Source organism: Pararge aegeria, chromosome W (assembly GCF_905163445.1).
Source record: "Pararge aegeria chromosome W, ilParAegt1.1, whole genome shotgun sequence".
Lineage (NCBI taxonomy): Eukaryota > Metazoa > Arthropoda > Insecta > Lepidoptera > Nymphalidae > Pararge > Pararge aegeria.
In genome coordinates this window covers 1,341,107-1,360,066 of record NC_053207.1, presented here as the reverse complement: position 1 = coordinate 1,360,066, position 18,960 = coordinate 1,341,107, and the positions used below count along the sequence as shown (strand labels likewise).

The 18,960-nt window shown below is 39.3% G+C and overlaps 3 protein-coding genes across 3 annotated transcripts; 2 read left to right on the top strand and 1 right to left on the bottom strand.

Moving 5' to 3' along the window:
- Positions 1-8,795: 8,795 nt before the first annotated feature.
- Positions 8,796-9,275, top strand: LOC120635918. The gene has a single exon (XM_039907129.1). It carries the CDS (start codon positions 8,796-8,798, stop codon positions 9,273-9,275), a length of 480 nt encoding a protein of 159 aa, XP_039763063.1.
- Positions 9,276-9,348: 73 nt separating this feature from the next.
- On the top strand, positions 9,349-10,490 carry LOC120635940. The gene has a single exon (XM_039907150.1). The coding sequence runs from the start codon at positions 9,434-9,436 to the stop codon at positions 10,238-10,240; it is 807 nt and encodes a 268-aa protein (XP_039763084.1). The 5' UTR covers positions 9,349-9,433; the 3' UTR covers positions 10,241-10,490.
- Positions 10,491-11,190: 700 nt separating this feature from the next.
- Positions 11,191-11,958, bottom strand: LOC120635917. Its single transcript, XM_039907128.1, has one exon. The coding sequence runs from the start codon at positions 11,956-11,958 to the stop codon at positions 11,191-11,193; it is 768 nt and encodes a 255-aa protein (XP_039763062.1).
- Between the last annotated feature and the right edge of the window lie 7,002 nt (positions 11,959-18,960).

Here is an 18,960-nt window from a genome sequence, read left to right as displayed (position 1 = left end):
GTAATGAAACCGAACCATTTTTGAAGAAGCTGATTAGAAGTGGATCATGACCGAACCATTTTTGAACTGTGTGCTGAGTGCGAGTTACACACAAATTTGTGTGTAAATTTTCTTCCTTTGCATAAATTAGAAAAAGTTAAAGTAAGCCAATGTTAAGAATCTAAAGAAAAGTTCACACTTTATGAACGTCATGCAAAATTTCTGACGGTCTACTTTTGATTTTGTTTTGTTCATTAAGGGGAACGAAAACTGGGGGAAACGTTTCTTTTCTACCTTTCCACAAACAAAGCTACACTGTTTAAGGATACCGTGTAAAGTATATATTTCCAAGGTAACAAAATTGAAGGAGGAAAATAAATTCGACTTCGTAACATTAAAAAGCGTAAAAGTTTCTCAAGAACCCAGCCCATACTTAGCCCAGTTGCGTAAATAAATGTTCACGAGCGCGTACCCGTGAAGTCGTTAAACATGAAGCTTACGAACGGAAGCCAAAGTAATGTTGTTTCATCACCTCTCTAACGTGCGTCAAAAAGACACGTCAAAAGCAGAAAGTATGGTTATCGTTAAATTTTGACAAATTTAACAAAAAGTGTTTGCGTTTAACCTTTACGCGTGATTGAACAAACTTTTGTTATTTTTCATTGATGAAAGAGTAAAATGTTCCTTGGATTTTCATTGAAATTAATATTCGACTGCGCCATTGTTTTACATTTTATATTCTATTTAAAATTCATTATATTAATGAATTTCACATTTTATAAATATTTTCATTTGATAAATAGACAATACAATTACAATTTGGCTGTCTGGTAGAGATCGCTTTTTGGCAATAAGGCCGCCAATTGTACAACTTAATTTTAATGTGTAGTTTTATGTCGCGGTTGTATGTGTTTCTTGGTGTGAAATAAAGTACCTATACTTTCTTTCCTACTTTCAATTTATTTAAAGAATACGAATTCACAAGAAGAAGTTCCCATCCCGAGTATCAGAGAAATTAGCGGTAATGGTAGCGCGATACAATAAAATCATCGTTCAAATAATAAAAACATTCTTCTTGTTCTTTAAATGCCTCTCCATTGCTACAGGTCAGCAGTCAGATTATTTTAAATTCTCCGTGTCCGTTACGACTTGGAATAGATCTCCGACGGTATTGATTCGGGTTCACTAACGTATATTTCGTACGACTTCTTTCGCCTTCCAACCCCTCTTTTTCCTGCAATCTTCCTTATCATTATGGTTTGAAGCAGTAGGTGCCTTTTGTGACGAAGTATATGAAAACAATAAATAAAAGTAAACTGTAAAAGTACTGTCTTCACAGGGCTAACAGAATTTTCTTAGAATATGGGATGTTTCCTAATTCAAATCTCATTTCCATCCATGGGGGTAATGAATTTCATTTAACATTACAGCCCTGTTAAGCCTTATGAATGTTCTGCCTTACTTTACCTTTAGAAATAATATCTTCTTGTTTCTAGGCCTTGTCGAGTAAGTTGTGCGAAAAATAAAAAATACGGAGAAATGCCAATCAAACGGAATGTAGTAATGGAACATTCTATTAAGTCTTCAAGCAAAAAACTAATACAAAAATACAGATGTAAAGTAAAGGAGCTTCTATTTCACGTTCTATTTCCATTTTCTATTTAACTTAATCAAAACAAGAGAAACCTTTAAAAGGTAGGATTACAAGAACATCTAATAGAAAGTAATTTATTGTGCATTTTGCAATGCAATACGGCTATTCTTTACGCTCTGGTAAGGTTTAAAAGCTTGATACTCCAAAGAACACACAGTTCACTTACAAGAGAACTTAAAACTAATCACATTAATTTTTTTATTAATTTCATTGGTGACTCGAACCTAAATAAAAATAAAAATTGACTACAATGTGTAATGATGTCTAGACTACCATCCAAATGCGGTTGTTTTCTGATCTATTTTATTTTAATACAATACTTTTACTTCTACTACTATTAAATAATGTTTTTTTGGGTCATGATATATTATTATTTTTTTAACTTTCATCCACTAATCTAATACACAATAACGCGTTATTACTCTGTTTTCTTGGCTCCTTAATGATGTAAATAGTCTATAGCCGCCCTGAAGAATGAGGATGTCTTATGCAAAATTAATATTTAAATCCGACTCGATAGTTACATAGCTTAGCGCATTCAAACAGAAACAAAAACTCTCCCAGTGTATTATAATTAGTATAAAGATATATAGAAAAGACATAATATATTCAAACTCATTTGATAATACATATTTATAAATATTAATTTCAGTGAATGCTTGGTGTTTCTTGAGATTGAACTGCATCGAGACTCTTCATATTTCAGAATATATAAATATACTTTATAACTAGAACAACTTAAGGCACCAGCCCTAATTAAAGTAATATCTCATGCAGTATTAAAATCGCTAAAGGAACCTATCCTTTACAAATTTTTGCTTTATTAAATTTACATCAAAGATGTTTTGACGACGGACTCAACGTAAAACACAACTTAGGTAGCTACTACAAAATAGCATGATAGTCGCGTAGAGAGAAAGAATTTAATTTTCTTTGTTAGTGTTTACTTGCTTTTTCAATTAAATGGCAGATCAAATGACGACGACGCTTCTTGATCGATGAATCTTTATTTTGTAAAGACGTAAAGACCTAGAATACTTATTTTACAAGATTAGTTTTAGATTTTTTTGATTACAATACTTTTCCTTTATTTTGTGCAATTCTAACTTTCTACCTATCTATCTTTGCAGAAGTCCATGCTATGGGTAGTTTTTGTCGTAGTAGAGCTTTTTGAATTATGAAAATTAATATATTATATATAGTACTAGTAGGCTAGATTTTGCTTTATTTTACCGAAACAATAAACTTATATCACTAATTTTTAATTTAAGTCTCATAATATATTAAATCATTTATTTCTCTCCGTATTCATTCTCTTCTATTATCTTCTCCAGCGGGTGCAGATCATTATCTACACCCATGTACACGCATCAATAGAATATCATCATAGTAAATAAAAGCTGTATTTGACAGTTCAAAAATAGGAGTGCTCCGATTGTCACCAAACCTTATAGGATTACTTGCCAGGTCAATCCGGAGATTCCCTGAAAGTTTCATTGAAATCGGTCCGGCCGTTTCGGAGCCTATACGGAACATACCCACACACTTTCTCTTTTATATATATAGATTTCTACTGTTGTTCGCGAAGTAGAGCAAATTAAGCTTTATTTTCATAATATATTATGGATTTCCGCTAAGTAACGCCTGCTTTTATCCAATATTTAAAAATGGAGAGCTTTTCGTGTCAGAGCTCGTCCGGAAGAGTACATGAAGATGTTAAGTTCATGAGAACATGTTAAGTTCTACCGCCAAGCAGCATTTCTGTGTTCCGTTATTAAGAATAAAATTAATAGACACAAGGTGCTTTTTAGGACGTGTTCCTTGCATGCCTTGCGAAGTGAATGAATGAATACACTTTTATTGTACACCAAAGAAAAAAAGTAGTTACAGAGATATAAATACATATCAAGAGAATTTGGTGTGATGCTATGTTCATAGATAAGTTATTTCACTTACCAGCAGGTGCGCCAACTGCTCGTTTCGTCAATTATTACGAGCTTAGTGAGCTCTAGAGCGCGAAAATAAATAAAAGTGTGCGTTAGAAAAACGTGAAAAAAACTTATTTTTAAAATAAATAACCAAGAATAAAAAGAACAATGGCGAACTCCTAAACAAGTTTTTGGTGAGGTTTTCTTGTTGCGTCTATTAATGAAAAATAAGATCATGTGTTGCGTTTGAATTCCTTAACATTTTCTTCTTAATGTCAAATTTTAATTAAAGTCATAAAATAAAGATATTACGGTTTGAAGTTGTTAACTTAATTAATATTGGAATGCTTATTTAGTGTTTGTAACATCCAAACTTCGTAATCATAATTAATATAGAAGACAAAAGTTCATTATATTTTCATGTAAGATCTCATTAAGCATGAATATTTACAAACCTCATATAAACTCATTAGCGTTAGTATTAAAAACAAAATTCGTGATTTTATTAATTGTGGTTTCATTTGCTGTTTATATACTCTTTGATTTTATTTCGTCGCGCACAGATTATAATATTCTTTAGACTAGTCAATTGAGTTCAAAATAAAAAAAATGTTTTTTTTAAGACTTAAACAAGCCATAAGCATCATTTGGAAAAATATAGAATAATATCTACATCTGTATTATTCACATTTGTAGACGCTCACGAATTCTACGCCATTGTTCTTTCGTATTTAACTAATCATCAAAAGTGCCTTCTATGGATACAGAAATATTTGTCTTTGCCTTTTTCTTGAGATACACTAATATCGATATAAAAGTAACTTAATCTATAATGAGATTCTTTGCTTCACTTCCTCTTACCCTCAGGCCAAAAACGGACTGGGGAGTTCACCTTTGAACCGCGGTGGCAAAGGTGTTCTCACGTAGGAACTAAAGTAGGTTGTACTCTATTATTAAGTTAGTAGTTAGTTAAGCTTATCTACGGTCAGCTGCACTTTTACCGCACGACTGCCTTACGCAGCTATATCCAGACGTTTCTTGTACGTGTCCGAGATGTATCGGATGCTTTTATCATCACACAATACCCAACAACTTTTGACTCGACCAGAGAATCGAACTCATAGTGGCTTAGTTTTAATACCTGTATAACAACATTTTTTGTTCAACGCAATCGAATGCCTTGGACAGATCACAGAAAACACCAATGGCATTCTGCGAACGTTCCCAGGCATCGTAAATATGCTTTATAAGTCTTGCGCCTGCATCCGTTGTACTACGACCTTTAGTGAAGCCGTACTGCTCCGGATGAAGTAATAGTAAGTAATAAGTTTATTTCAATTAACAGTTACACAGCAAATTAAAAATAGTACAAAATAAGGCAAACATAAGGTAATGTGTATCATGAAACCCAAATTCGATAATACTGCTATAGTGCAAGACTGAGTCGCAGTTATTATCGCCCGTCTCTGGAGCGAGAACCATACACTTAAATTAAATCTAGTGAGATTAATAAAAATAAAAACCGAAAAACTTTTTGAATTAAATTCAATTGAAAGCATTGATAAACTCAATTTTTTTTTTTTTTTAAATTCATCCATAACATTTTTTTTTTTTAATATAATTAAATGTACTTAAAAAACTAAATATGAGTGTGTGCGTGCGCGTGTGTTTATGTGTATGTGTATGTGAGTGTGGGTGAGGGTGAGGGTGTGATTGTATGTATTATTGAATAAGGTTTTCAGTCTCATCATAAGTTAGGTTAAGAAGCCAATTCGTTAATTCAATTTTACATTTTCGTGATGTTAATGAGTAAATGGATATTTTTTTATTAATTTTGTTATAAAGCATTGAACTTATGAAGTAAGAGCGACCAGCTAAAGCGGTTCTGCGTGGTTCAACTTGACAAATCCTATCAAACCTACGCTTATTTTTAACAAACTCTGAATCATAGGTAGTATTGCCGTGCTTACGAAGAGTAATAAAAACAGCACGTATAGTTTGCGTACCGAAAGAACCCTGCCCTGCTTATATAATTCAGTGGTGGGAAAACGTATCGGTTTCAGCATCATCACTTTCAATACAGACCTTTGAAGTAAGAATGAAGAAGTGAAGTGAGTTATTTACATTAAAATGATTTAAAAGTTGATAAAGTATAATTGTTTCAAAGACCTTACTAAGAGTTGGCAAGATTGAAATAGGCCTGTAATTGTTAAGGTCATTTTTATGACCGGATTTAAAAAGGTGTATTAATTTACTACATTTCATTATGTTCGGAAAAATACCCATATCAACACATTCATTAAAAATCACGGCTAGATAAGGGGCAATAACGTCAATAATGTTAGAAATGACCATCACCGACATACCCCACAGATCACTGGTTTTTTTCAACTTTAATAACCTGAAATTCTTTACAATATCTATTGCAGATATATGTTTAAAATTAAATAAAACATTGCACTCTTTAACATTATCTCTCAATATACGCTGAGCTGCTATTGGTGAATAGCTTAGAGAATCTGTTAACAAAATGGGAACATTCTGAAAAAAGTTTTCGAAAGTATTAGCAACCTCCCTGTCATACGTCACTTTATTGTTATCAACAATAAGTTCAAAATCCACATCACGAGATTTAGTTTAACCTGGTTCGTAAGTTACATATGCCCTCGCCTGAGTCGCTAGCTTGGTTGGAGTAGGTCATAGACGCTTTGAAGCATTTTTCTAGAAAACCTTCCGATGGAGTTCTTAGAAGTTTTTTATACAACAAAGGTTTAGATATCTATCAACCAACCAATCCACCAATAAACAGGTTGAGTTAGGGGTATTGAGTTAGAGGTTAGGTAGGTTTTGGTTTTCGGAGGTTTGATTTGGTGATTTGTTGTTGTTTTCGTTGTTTTTTCCAAAAGCCCTTCTCAGGGCTAGTAGTAGTAGTAGTGGTTATTGTTATTTTCGTTGTTGTAATTGTTGTTGTTGTTGGTGTTATTGTTATTTATGGTTGTTATTGCTTGTTTTTGAACGGTCGGGCATCCAAACGGCTCTGGTTCGTTGCCGGTGCCGTGCTGGGTTCCACCCCTTGGGGGGGATCGTTTAAGGGCCCTTTTAAGGGCCACTTGCTTATTGTTGGTTTTTCGTTTTTCGTTGTTTTTCTTTTCTTTGCGTTGTTTTTCTTTGTTATTGTTATCTACTTTTAAGTGTTAACAGAGGTCGTTGGCTGGCACTTTACTGTGCGGTCCCTGATTGTCGGCCCGCCTGGCTTTCCAGACGGGTGGACCCTTGGAGATGGCGGACGATTTGGGCTCATCCGAAATGGATGGTGCCCCTGGTCCTGAAACGCGCCCGCGTCGCAGGGCGGTCGCAGTGAGGGGAGGAGCTTCTTCTGCTCGGACCCCTGTTGTGGCAAGGTACTCGCGCCGCGAGGACTCGGTTTCGCCAAGTTCCCGCAACTCATCAGTGTCAAGAGGTGCGACCCCGATTCCTAGGGGGAATTACGGCTTAGGGAGCGCGATGGCAGAGCTTAGGGCGGCAGAAGAGGAGACGAGGGAGACCGGCTTGAGTCGGTTTCTCCGGGACCGCGTGGTGGGGCGGGCGGCCCGAACAACGGTCTTAGACCCAGAGGAGGGGATGGCGAGCGAGGAATCTTGCCGAGAGGACCCCACCAAGCTCGGCACACAGGAGTTGCGGGCTTGGGCGGGAAGGAGCACGGCGTCCATTATACAGATGGCTACCAAGTCCAGCCATCTGAAAGGGACGTACGAGAAAAAGTTCATGGAGGCGGCCTCGGAGCTCCAGGCCATAGTGGAAGCCCTTACTACGCGGAACGAGGCCGAGGAAACTCGCCGTCTGCAGGCAGATAACAACCGCCTCCGCTCTGAGCTAGAGATTATCAGGGCGGAGCAGAAGGCGTATCGGCGGGACTTCACCGAGATGAAGACCGCGATGGCCAAGGAGGCAGCGAGGGAGGCCTCGAAGATGGCAGCTAAGGGAGCTGCGGCAAAGGAAGCGGGCGAATGTGCGCCACCTGCTTCGGCCCTGCAGGCGGACGTTCTGGAGGAGTTAAAAGCCTCCATAGTGGCCGCTGTTGGGAGGATGTTGGACGCCCGTTTTGCAGGGATTGAGGAGCGCCTCCTACCTGAGAGGGTCGTCCGCCCACCGTTGTCCTCAGACAGAAGGGGCCCGGCTCCTTCCCGTTCAGCTGGGACTACTCAGGCAGCACGGGGCTCCTCGGGTGGCCTCGGAGCTAGCCCGGCCTCAGCGCCACCTGGGGCACCCCCGGCGACGGCGGGCCTCAGCCGAACAGCGCCGCAGGAAGAAACCTGGTCAGAGGTGGTGGCCCGAAGAAACAGGGCCAAAAAGACTCCCACCAGTAATCTCCCGACGGCAACACCGAGGAACCCTTCCGCGGCGGCCTCTAAGCCCAAGCCAAAGCCCAATTTGGCTCCACCCAAGACGGCAGCCGTCGTAATTACCTTGGCTCCAGAGGCGGCTAGGAAAGGCGTGACCTATGCTCAGGTCTTGGAACAGGCGGAGAGAAGGGTCAACCTGGAGAAGCTCGGTATTGGCGCGGGGATGCGGATTCGCCGCTCTGCCACCGGGGCCAGGCTCTTAGAGTTGCCCAAAGAGCACACCCAAGACCAGGCCGAATTGCTAGCGGAGCGTCTAAGCAAAGCATTGGAGGGAGTGGCGGAGGTCGTCCGCCCTACAAAAACGGTGACACTCCGTGTTACCGGGCTGGACGATTCTGCCTCGGCCGTTAAGGTTGCGGAGGCGGTGGCTCGGGCCGGGGGTTGCTCCCTCCCTGCGGTAAAGGCAACTCAGGTGCAGACGGGCCCTTCGGGAACGGGCTGGTCCACTGTCTATTGCCCAGTGGACGCGGCCAAAAAGGTCTGCGATGCCGGACGCCTGCTGGTGGGCTGGAGCTCAGCAGGAGTCCAGGCACTGGAGCACCGCCCTCTGCGCTGCTTCAGGTGCATGGGTATGGGACACACGGCTTCTTTGTGCCCCTCCAAAACCGACCGGAGCAAGATGTGCTACCAGTGTGGAGAGGAGGGCCACAGGCACGTAGGATGCGAGAGGCCCCTGCGCTGCGCCGTCTGCGCGGACGCATCTCAGCCGTCAGGGCACATCATGGGGGGGAAGAGCTGCCACCCCCCCCCCCCAAGGGAAAGCCCGAGTTGTCCCGTCTCAGTGCGACCGAAGTGGCCCAGCGCAGACCGAAGACACTGATATGCCGTCGAATGAATAGACGGCATATAGGTGTACTCCAGGCGAACTTAAACCACTCTGCGGGGGCTCAGGACCTCCTACTGCAGTCCGCCGCAGAGTGGTCTATCGACATAGTTGTGGCTTGCGAGCCATATTATGTCCCCACCCAGGAACGCTGGGTCGGGGACATGTGTGGCTCGGTAGTCGTTGTTTCGGCGAGCGGCGCGGGCCCTCCCCTCTCACCTCTCGAAAGGGGTCCCGGGTTTGTGGTTGCGGGATGGGGACAGTACACCATTGTCGGCCTGTACTTTTTCCCTAACCGCACGCTGGCAGAATTTGAGGATTTCCTCGACTCTGTCAGCGAAGCCGTCCGCCGACACAACGGAGGGCGTACCCTGGTTCTTGGAGACTTCAATGCCAAGAGCCAGGCGTGGGGGAGTCCCACCTCGGACGGCAGAGGCAGGGCTGTGCTGGTGTGGGCTGTGCACCTCGGGCTCTCCCTACTCAATTGACATGTGTTTTTGAAGTGCTCTTGAGTTTAAATATATTTAAAATATAATTAAATGCATTTTAAACTGTGAAATGTTTTAATAGTGAATCTTCTACATACCAGCAAGTAATCCAAACCATTAAATACATAATACTTAATCTTTTAATTTATAACAACAACATGGATAATCTACAGTCTATTGAACACTCAATTTCTGCACTAACAGAACACTTTAATGCGCGTATGGCTGACTTTCAACGAATAATTCAGACATCAATTCCTGCCACAAGTCCATCTTCAAATGTTGCTGCACAGTTTGCTGCATTTAGAGTGTTTGTTCTGACATCGCTTGAGAGTCTGCAACTACAAGTCCAGGTACTGTCAAAACAGTATGACATAATGGAGACACGGAGTAGAAGGAAAATGCTGTTGGTTCACGGTGTGTCCGAGGTGCAGAAAGAAAATGTGTCCTCTGCAGTTATGAAAGTATTGTCCAGTCATCTTGGCCTGCCAGAACTCACAGTATCCAAGCTCAGTTATTGTAAGCGCTTGGGTCAGCCTAAGGATGGCAAGGCTCGGGCCATATTGATAAAATTTAGTGACTTATCAGTTAGAAATGAAGTCTGGTCCTTGAAAACTCTGTTAAAAGGCACTGGGGTCACTATATCTGAGTTCTTGACAAAGGAGCGACACGATGCATTTCAGGCTGCAAGGCAAAAGTTTGGTGTTTCTCAATGTTGGACAAGGGATGGAACCATTATAGTTCTTGGTTCTGATGGTAAACGTCATAGGGTCTTCACAGTTGCAGATGTCAAAGTGATCATATCAAAACTAGATAATGTCTCGATGCCTACCACTTCTGCCACTGCGGATCAAGCAAGTGCTGTGGCTGGTCCCTCTAGTGTTGTGCATTCAAATTCTGCAGTTCCTGCGCCGAGGAGCACAAGGCCACAGGCAGAGAAAGCTAGGAGAGCTGTTAGGAGGTAATGCCTGGACATTCTTTTACTGTACAATTCCTTTTTAAATTTTTTATTTTGTCCTAATATGTTGTAGGTATAGTTTAGCTAAAACTTGTGTGATGATGATTTTTAGATTTTTACTTTGGTGTTATTGATAAACGTAAACCTATGTTAATAACTAAAATACCCACAAGTGATTTATTTGAAAGAGACAAACATTTATTAACTTTTCGAATTGTCAATTGTAGTTGTCATTAGATCATTAATGTCACTTGTCATTTTTCGACCATAGACAAGCTTTGTAAGCGCGAAGTCAATATTACCAGTTTTTAATGTTTATATCCTCTTTGAGAAATTCCCAAATATTTTGTTTTTTTTTATTACTTTTTATTTTATATTATACTAGCTGACCCGGCAGACTTCGTACTGCCTCATCGATAAATAAAAGACCTAATCTTTTGTATAAAATGATTTTAAAACAAACAAAATAATTATTAATGAAATAGCATTTATTGAATAAAGCATGAAGTTTTATTATTATTTTCGATACATCATGTTGCTTACTTAGAAATCAGAGTTTTCCTGAAATACTGGCTATTTATAAGGTTTAAATTTGATATTCACAGACACACACTGTGAAAATACAGTCTGTTAATTAATTTAAAGCTTTCTCATAAACTATATTTTTTGTTTTGTTTTGTGGTGCGTAAATAAACAAAGAAGACGGTTTTCCGACGCGCGAACACGCGACGTATAATTGTCCATGCGCGAAACAGGGAAACTCCAAGTTGATTCCACAAACTTCTAAAGACTGTCCTTGCGATTTATTTATGGTCATCGCAAAGGCCAGACGTACTGGAAATTGTAAGCGTTTAAAATCGAATGGTAAGTCCGTTGGAATCATCGGTATCCGCGGGATCAAGACATCCTCTCCTTTGTATTTTCCTTTTATGATTGTCGCCTCAATGACGTTATTCATCAGTCATTCATCAGTCTTTTCACAGCCAGTCTTGTTCCATTGCATAGTCGAGGTTGATTAATGTTACGCAGCATGATGACAACTGATCCTACTTTTAACTGCAAATTGTGAGGTGGTAATCCAGGCAATTCCAGTGAATTTAAAAACTCAGTGGGATAGTTGATTACGTCATCCTGGTTCATTACGGTGTCGACTGATTTGAAGGAAACCAACTGTCCTGGAAGAAAATTCTGAATGGTCGCATTAAGATCCTCTACATCATCATTTTTCGCTGCTAATATTGCTCGTTCACCCAGCCAATTATGGTTATTGAACTTTTGCGCTATATCTGGGAAAACTCGCTGAATAAGCTCCACTTTTGAGTCTGTGATGTGACAGAAATCTGTAGGTAATGTGATGAATCCGGTCGAGGTGTCCACTGCAACTTTATTATTTCCAATGTCTAACAACTGCTTCGCAAACACATTAGCAGTTTCATCTTGTTGCAAAAATACTCGCATGTTAGTTGTTAAGTGGAGTGTCTTTACGTACTGCCACAAATTTGATGATTTTAGGCATGCATTTAGTTCATCAGCAACAGTTGATCTGGGAATAACTGGAAGAGTCTGACGAAAATCACCTGACAACAGAATCATGGCCCCACCGAAAATATTTTGGTTGTCACGAAGATCTTTCAACGTTCTGTCCAGTGCCTCCAGTGACCTCTTATGGGCCATTGTGCATTCATCCCAAACAATTAATTTGCATACCTGTAGGATCTTGGCCATTGCGCTATTTTTGGCGATGTTGCAAATTGGTGTTTCGGTGATTTGCATGTTTAGTGGTAATTTCAAGGCAGAATGTGCAGTTCGCCCGCCTTCGAGCAGAGTTGCAGCTATTCCAGATGAAGCCAACGCTAGAGCAACATCATTTCGCGATCTGATCCTCGCCAAAAGCAATGAAATTAAAAACGTTTTTCCGGTTCCTCCGGGAGCATCAAGGAAATAAATTCCACCAGATCCACTGTTCACAGCTTCTATCAAAGTGTCGTACGCAATTCTTTGTTGTTGATTTAATTGTGGAACATTTGTACGAACTGTTTCGGCCAATGCTTCAATGATCGTGTTCGCAATACAGAAATATTAAGGCGAGCAAATGTCTGGGGTATCGAGGCATACTTGATGAGGCGGCAGCTACGGTGGTGTGGGCATGTCTCACGGATGTCTGACGAAAGAGTTGCAAAGCGCATCTTCTACTCTGAACTGCAAGATGGCAAGCGGAAACAAGGCGGCCAGCTTCTGCGGTACAAAGATGTGCTGAAGCGTCATATGAAGCAATGTTCCATAGTTCCGGCAAGATGGGAGACCTTTACAAAAGACCCCTCACATTGGCGGCGCTTAGTAAACACGAACGTGACGAAGTTTGAGTGGAGGCGACTTAAGGCGCTTGATGCTAAACGCGATGAGCTAAAGGCCCGACAACCAGCGGCCTTATCATATAACTACATTGCCGGTGTGTTGACGTGTAGCGAATGCAGCCGCACGTTTAGCACAAAATCAGGTTATGCGAGTCATCTAAGGGCTCACCAGCGGCGCTCTCAGCCGGAATCTGAAACAGTCGCTGTGACCGAATACGGTTAGGATTGATTGATTTGATGTTCTCTTTGCAACTCGTGGTTTAATGCATCGTGCATATGACGATTGGGTGCTGTCATTCCCAAACACGACAATACTTTATTTGCCATCAATAAACACATATCTTCTATCATGATCAATGTGTCATTGTAAATTTCTTCAGTCATTTGTAGTGTAGGATTCAAAGTTTGACGGCGCACACGATACAAAACATCCTCAGACATGTCATCTCTATACTTAACCCACAAATCTTTTGGATTCGAGGGGAAACATGTCGATATGATAATCGCAAACAATGTACGAATTTGATGCGGCGACGAAGATATTACGGAATCCTTGAGCGTATCATCCCAGTGCGAATCGTTCTCAAGTAAATGTAATAGTTGACATGCCTCACGGTAAGTCGCACACAGCTGTCCATTAACTGTTCTCAGTTGTTTAAACGATGTCGGACCACGAACATTCACCAACAACAACCGCAAATAATAACATTCATCGTTATTTGGATGTACTGTGTAGATGCGACCCAGAGCATCTGAAGCAAATACATTTGGATGTCCTTCAACTGGTGTTCCTTGTTTTCGACGCTGAAACGATTTCGATGATGCGTTCCATGTGTAATAGCGTGGCATGTCAGCATACAGCAAAGTGCGAGCAAAATCATCAGTTTGACAAACTGTGAAGAAACTTGTTAATGTTGTCGACGGTGGATGTGCCGCCCTGTCTGCCGCGTTAGATTCATTAAAATAAACTCGTTGACCATTTTCTAAATGGACTGCCAAATGGACTACTGTAGGGTGTCTTTCATGGATCGCAAATGAAAAGATACGCCAAATAGCTTCGTTGCTACTTACATAGCGACCCATCTGGTACTGTGATATTTCATCATTTGCATTGGTTACACCGAAGACAGCCATATCACTACCTTTATTAACATATTTACATATGTACTTTATCGACTTCACAGAATTACAATATTCCACATTGATGTGAGTCTCAAAAGCTTTGGACAATATTGGCGAGTATGGCACAATCCAACGATTGTCTACATCAACATTTTGTCCTCTTACCTTCACAACTACCGATCGCCCACTGTCCGCAACTGATCGCCGACGATACAATGGGTATCCATCATTTCCCGTTATGGTTTCAGCAAGCAGGTCTCTTGGGTATCGTTTGGAACACCTACCGTCGACCATACAGGGTGAATTGTAGTTGAAATGTCCGCAAGGTCCATGTATCATGTGTTTGGTTACTACTGCATGCAATTTTGGGTCAACTATTTCATCTGGAATTTCAGCTGAAATTATAGAATCAATCTCATCTGGCCTTATTTTGTCCACTAACCAGACTAAAATGTGCGCATGTGGCAATCCACGCTTTTGCCATTCTACAGAGTACATCCAACAACGGACTCGGCCATACACACAATGCTTTATTAAAAAATTCATGAGAGATTTTAATTTTTGTTTAAAAACTCTGGCAGTTATGTCATGTCTATCAACTGGTGTTTGGCTATGTAGTAATTCCTTCTCGATTTCGGACCATTTTGGGTTACATGTGAATGTAACAAATAAATCTGGGCGGCCATAATGCCTAACATATGACATAGCATCCTGAGCATATTCATGCATGTGACGTGGGCTTCCTATATAAGTAGCTGGCAAAATTGTCATTCTTCCTACATTATTCACATTGCCATCAGCATTTATAGCATCGCGGAGATGGATGTATTCCTCTGACCGTAGCCGTCGTTGGTTCAAACGGATGTATGTCAATCGTTCAGTCTCAATTTTGACATACATGTCAACTGCAAACTGATGAAAAAGTCGTTGACACATCAAAATATGATTTACTTCACCTTGACGGATCATGAGTCTGTATGAATAGAAATTCATAGCACTAACTTTTTTGTTGGTTTCAGCACCTGCGATCAAAAATGATAAATGTTTAAATTGTTACTTAGATGTATTGAATTTAAAAATATTATTTAATCTTGTTCAATTCATTTACCTGTTACTTGATTTACCATTTTGATATTAAAATGGTATCCATCTTCCCCTTGCCAGAAGATCAAAGGATATTGTAGTGCATCATAACTCCTGTGTGTTTCAGATACACGTTTTAACTCACTATTCCGACGATGAAGCACAATATCTCTAGATTGTAAATTTTCGCCCACAATGACAACAGCCACTTCATCAATGGTAGGTGAATTGAACCTCCTTGTGTGTTCACCGGCAGGTGTTTTGTCAGCTCGAATAATAATATTATGGCTATCAGATGGCATCCGATCCAATGCTATTTTGAACATGTTTACTAAATTGTTATTCTGATGAAGAAATATTTGTAATTGTTGGACAATGGTTCTCTTCACTGTTGGATTGTGAGCACAACGATTATTAATTTCCGCATCTGAATTGCCCATAAAATAAATTTGTAAAAATTGATAATCTGCATCAGTTAGTGGTAACAGAGTTCCCAGTAAGTGATAAATTTGTCCTTGAATCTGTAATTTTTAATAATTTGTCCATTAATAATTTCCGATATATATATTTTAGTACAAACTTGAATAATATAAAAAAATATTCTTATATAATACCTTGAAAGTGGGCATGAAATTGTCTTGTATAATATGTGTAGCACCAAATGATGTCATCTGGAAACAGTTGTTATATTTCTGAATGTTGGTCAAGAAGTGCTTAGAATCATTTCCAATCCCAGAAACCAAAGAGTGTAAAGGATCTGGTGGTGGGACCAATTGTGGCAATTTTACTTTGCCTTCAGCACAACATAATCCAGTAGATTCACCAGTGTATTTTAACGCCTTACAATATTTACAAATTGTTTTCATTTCCCCAATTGTTACCGATTTGTCGGCACAATAATCAATTGCCGGATCATAGTGGAATGCAGCTCGTTCAAGAATCACAGGAGCACTGCGTCTGCGGATTCGCTCAATTTCATTATGTCTAGCTTGCTGTTGTTGTGTTTGATGTGCACGAACTCGTTGCATTCTAAGCCTATCTCCTACATTGTCACTCACCAAAGAACGCAATTCTGACATAGCAATACGACTATTTTCTTGATCTGTCTGTCTCTGGTCATCAGTGCGGTTAGCACGTGAGGTAGCTCTTCGCACATTTGATTGACTACGACGACCTAAGTTAGGTCGTCTTCTCCTCGGCATCGTAAATTGTAATTAATCAAAGTGAGAAAATTTCCCGCTCATTTAGCAGTAAAGTGTCACTATCACAAAAAAGAACACATTACTTGGAATGTCACTATCACAAAGGATCACCAAAGTAAAGAAAGTTCTCGCGCACGTAGCCACAAAGATAGATATAACGATAATATAATTTTTTCCGTGCTCTGAAATGCGACAGGATGGAATGACATATCAGTTGGTTGTCAAATCTAATGTCAAATACATATTGAGATTGCGTTCAGAATTTAACTTAAGATTTATAATTTAATTTGTCTTTATTATTATTGATTTATCTTTCGATTTCTATATAGTCTTATTAAAAAAATAATCGGACAGAGTAACAACTTAAGTTAGCTAAAATAAAAAAATAATCGGACAGAGTAACAACTGAAGTTAGCTAAAATTGTGTTTATTTATGTACTATGTATTTTGAGACTATGCAATTTTGTCGCGTTCGCGATTCACTTTCACTTTTGTTGAGTTTCAGAACGCGATATTAGGTCCTCCAACGCGCACGCGAATTTGAACTTTATGCAGCGGTAATAAATTACAAATTGACTCTCCATTTTATTTAGAAAACGTTTGTATGGGAAATAGAAAAATGCTGTTTTGAGGATTTTCCCGGCAATTATTCGAATTTTTCTCACCTTTTAAACCTTCCCTAGACCTCCACGAATAATTCAAGACCAAGATAAGATAAATCCGTTCAGCCGTTCTCGAGTTTTAGCGAGACTAACGAACAGCAATTGATTTTTATATATATAGATTTACAATTTATACGTATACAATTATTAGTAATGTATACTGTGTACTGAGTTTGGTTTTTAAAATTGTGAAATTTGTTATCAAATTTTGTAAATAATTATCATTTTGGTTTGTTTGTTTATTAGTTTGGGCCTGCGCTGATTACAGGATTTCATACTGGACCTTTATTTAGCTGCCTAGGTACCTAAATCTCAACGTTCAAGTTAGAGTTATGATTTTAAGGGAGCTTTTTTTTTTTTTTTTTAATTTTTCTTAAGAGTTGTTTTACAAGTCTAACTTGTTTTTCTTTTTTATTATTATTTTTATTTTTACAATTTTTAACTGTTTTCCTTTTATTTTTTGATTATGTATTGTACATTTGAAGTGATTTTCTACATGACTTGCTGGTACGAAGAAGAATATTGCTACATTGATAAATAGTATAAATATAATAGTGAATATAATTTTATCGTAACTTATTGACTATATTTATTTATTTACATTTATAGCTAATTATTGCTACTTATTATATTTAATGACTTCATTTAATAGCAATTGCAGCGAAACTAATTCAGATATTGAAGATGTTTATTGTACAGGCTCGTCTTCGTCCAATGACAGCTTCCATAGTACAGTTATACCGCTTAACTCTGCGCTTGATAGTACATTTTCACCATATCCTAAAAATTTTAATGTTGTACATATTAATGCACAGAGCATTCCTTCGCACTATTCCGATTTTCTGACTTCTTTTGATACAAAAAGCATTCATGCAATTCTTGTGTCGGAGACGTTTCTTAAACCTTGTCTCCCTTCCACGTCCTACTGTTTGCCTGGCTTCCATCTCATAAGAAACGACAGAACGGGTAAAGGTGGCGGAGGTGTTGCAATTTATTTACGGAGTCACATCCCCTTCCGTATTTTAACTAAGTCTCCATCAACGTATTCTGAATCGTCTGAACACTTATTTATTGAGGTTCAGAGTGGTCAGAATAAACTTCTTATTGGTGTCTTTTACTGTCCTTCACTTCATATTAATTATTTTGGAACATTTGAAACTTTACTCGAACAATACTCATCCACAGTTGATCATACCATTATTATGGGTGACTTTAACACGTGCCTTATAAAAAACGACCACCGTTCTAAAAATTTAATGAATATTATTAACAGTTCCAATCTTATGTTACTACCCACGCATGCAACTCATTTCTTTCCGAACTGTATGCCTTCTCAATTGGATCTGATGATGGTATCTTCGCTGAATCTTGTTGACAGTCATGGACAGCTACCTGCAGAGGCTTTCTAATATCATGACTTGGTCTACTTGTCTTTTAAAATTCGTCCTCCTAAAGCAAAGCCAACTATAGTTATGCGACGCAGCTTTCGAAACTTTGACAATGATAAATTTATGGAAGATCTTAGTGGCATTGATTGGGAGACTGTCTTTGCTGCTAATTCAATAGATGACAAACTTAATATTTTTAACTCTATTTTGATCGGCCTTTACGATATACATGCTCCACTACGACCTATTAAAATTAAGCATCTTCCTGCACCATGGCTGACTAATGATATCAAAGCACTTATGTCCAAACGCAATGCAGCTAAGGGTAAATATAAGTTAAACCCATCCGCCGCTAACCTTATTAAGTATAAAAAACTTCGGAATCAATGTAGTAGACTTTGTCGAGATGCTCAGCGCAATTATATTCACTCCTCTGTGGACCAAAAGAACACCGGTAAAACATGGCAATTTCTAGCCTCTCTTGGTTTTGGCCGTCAACGCCAACACGTCTCGCATGCCACTGATTTGGATGGTCTTATTAATCAGCATTTTGCCACTACATTCTCATTTGATTCGTTAATTAAGCAAAGTACACTTAACCATCTAAGATCTTTGCCTGTACATGGGGCCCCTGAATTCCAGTTTCGCACCGCTACCGCAGCTGAGATAAAGAGTCATATTTTTGCTATTAAATCGGATGCAATTGGTTGTGATGGTATAAGTAGGAAAATGTTAATTGCTGCACTTGATTACATTGTGCCAATACTATGTCATATACTTAACTTTTCTCTTACTTCTGCTTCGTTTCCCAGTGCATGGTGTAAAGCTTATATCATACCAATACCTAAAGTTCTCAACCCTTTAACTCCTTCAAACTATCGACCTATCTCCATTCTTCCCTTTTTGTCTAAGGTTC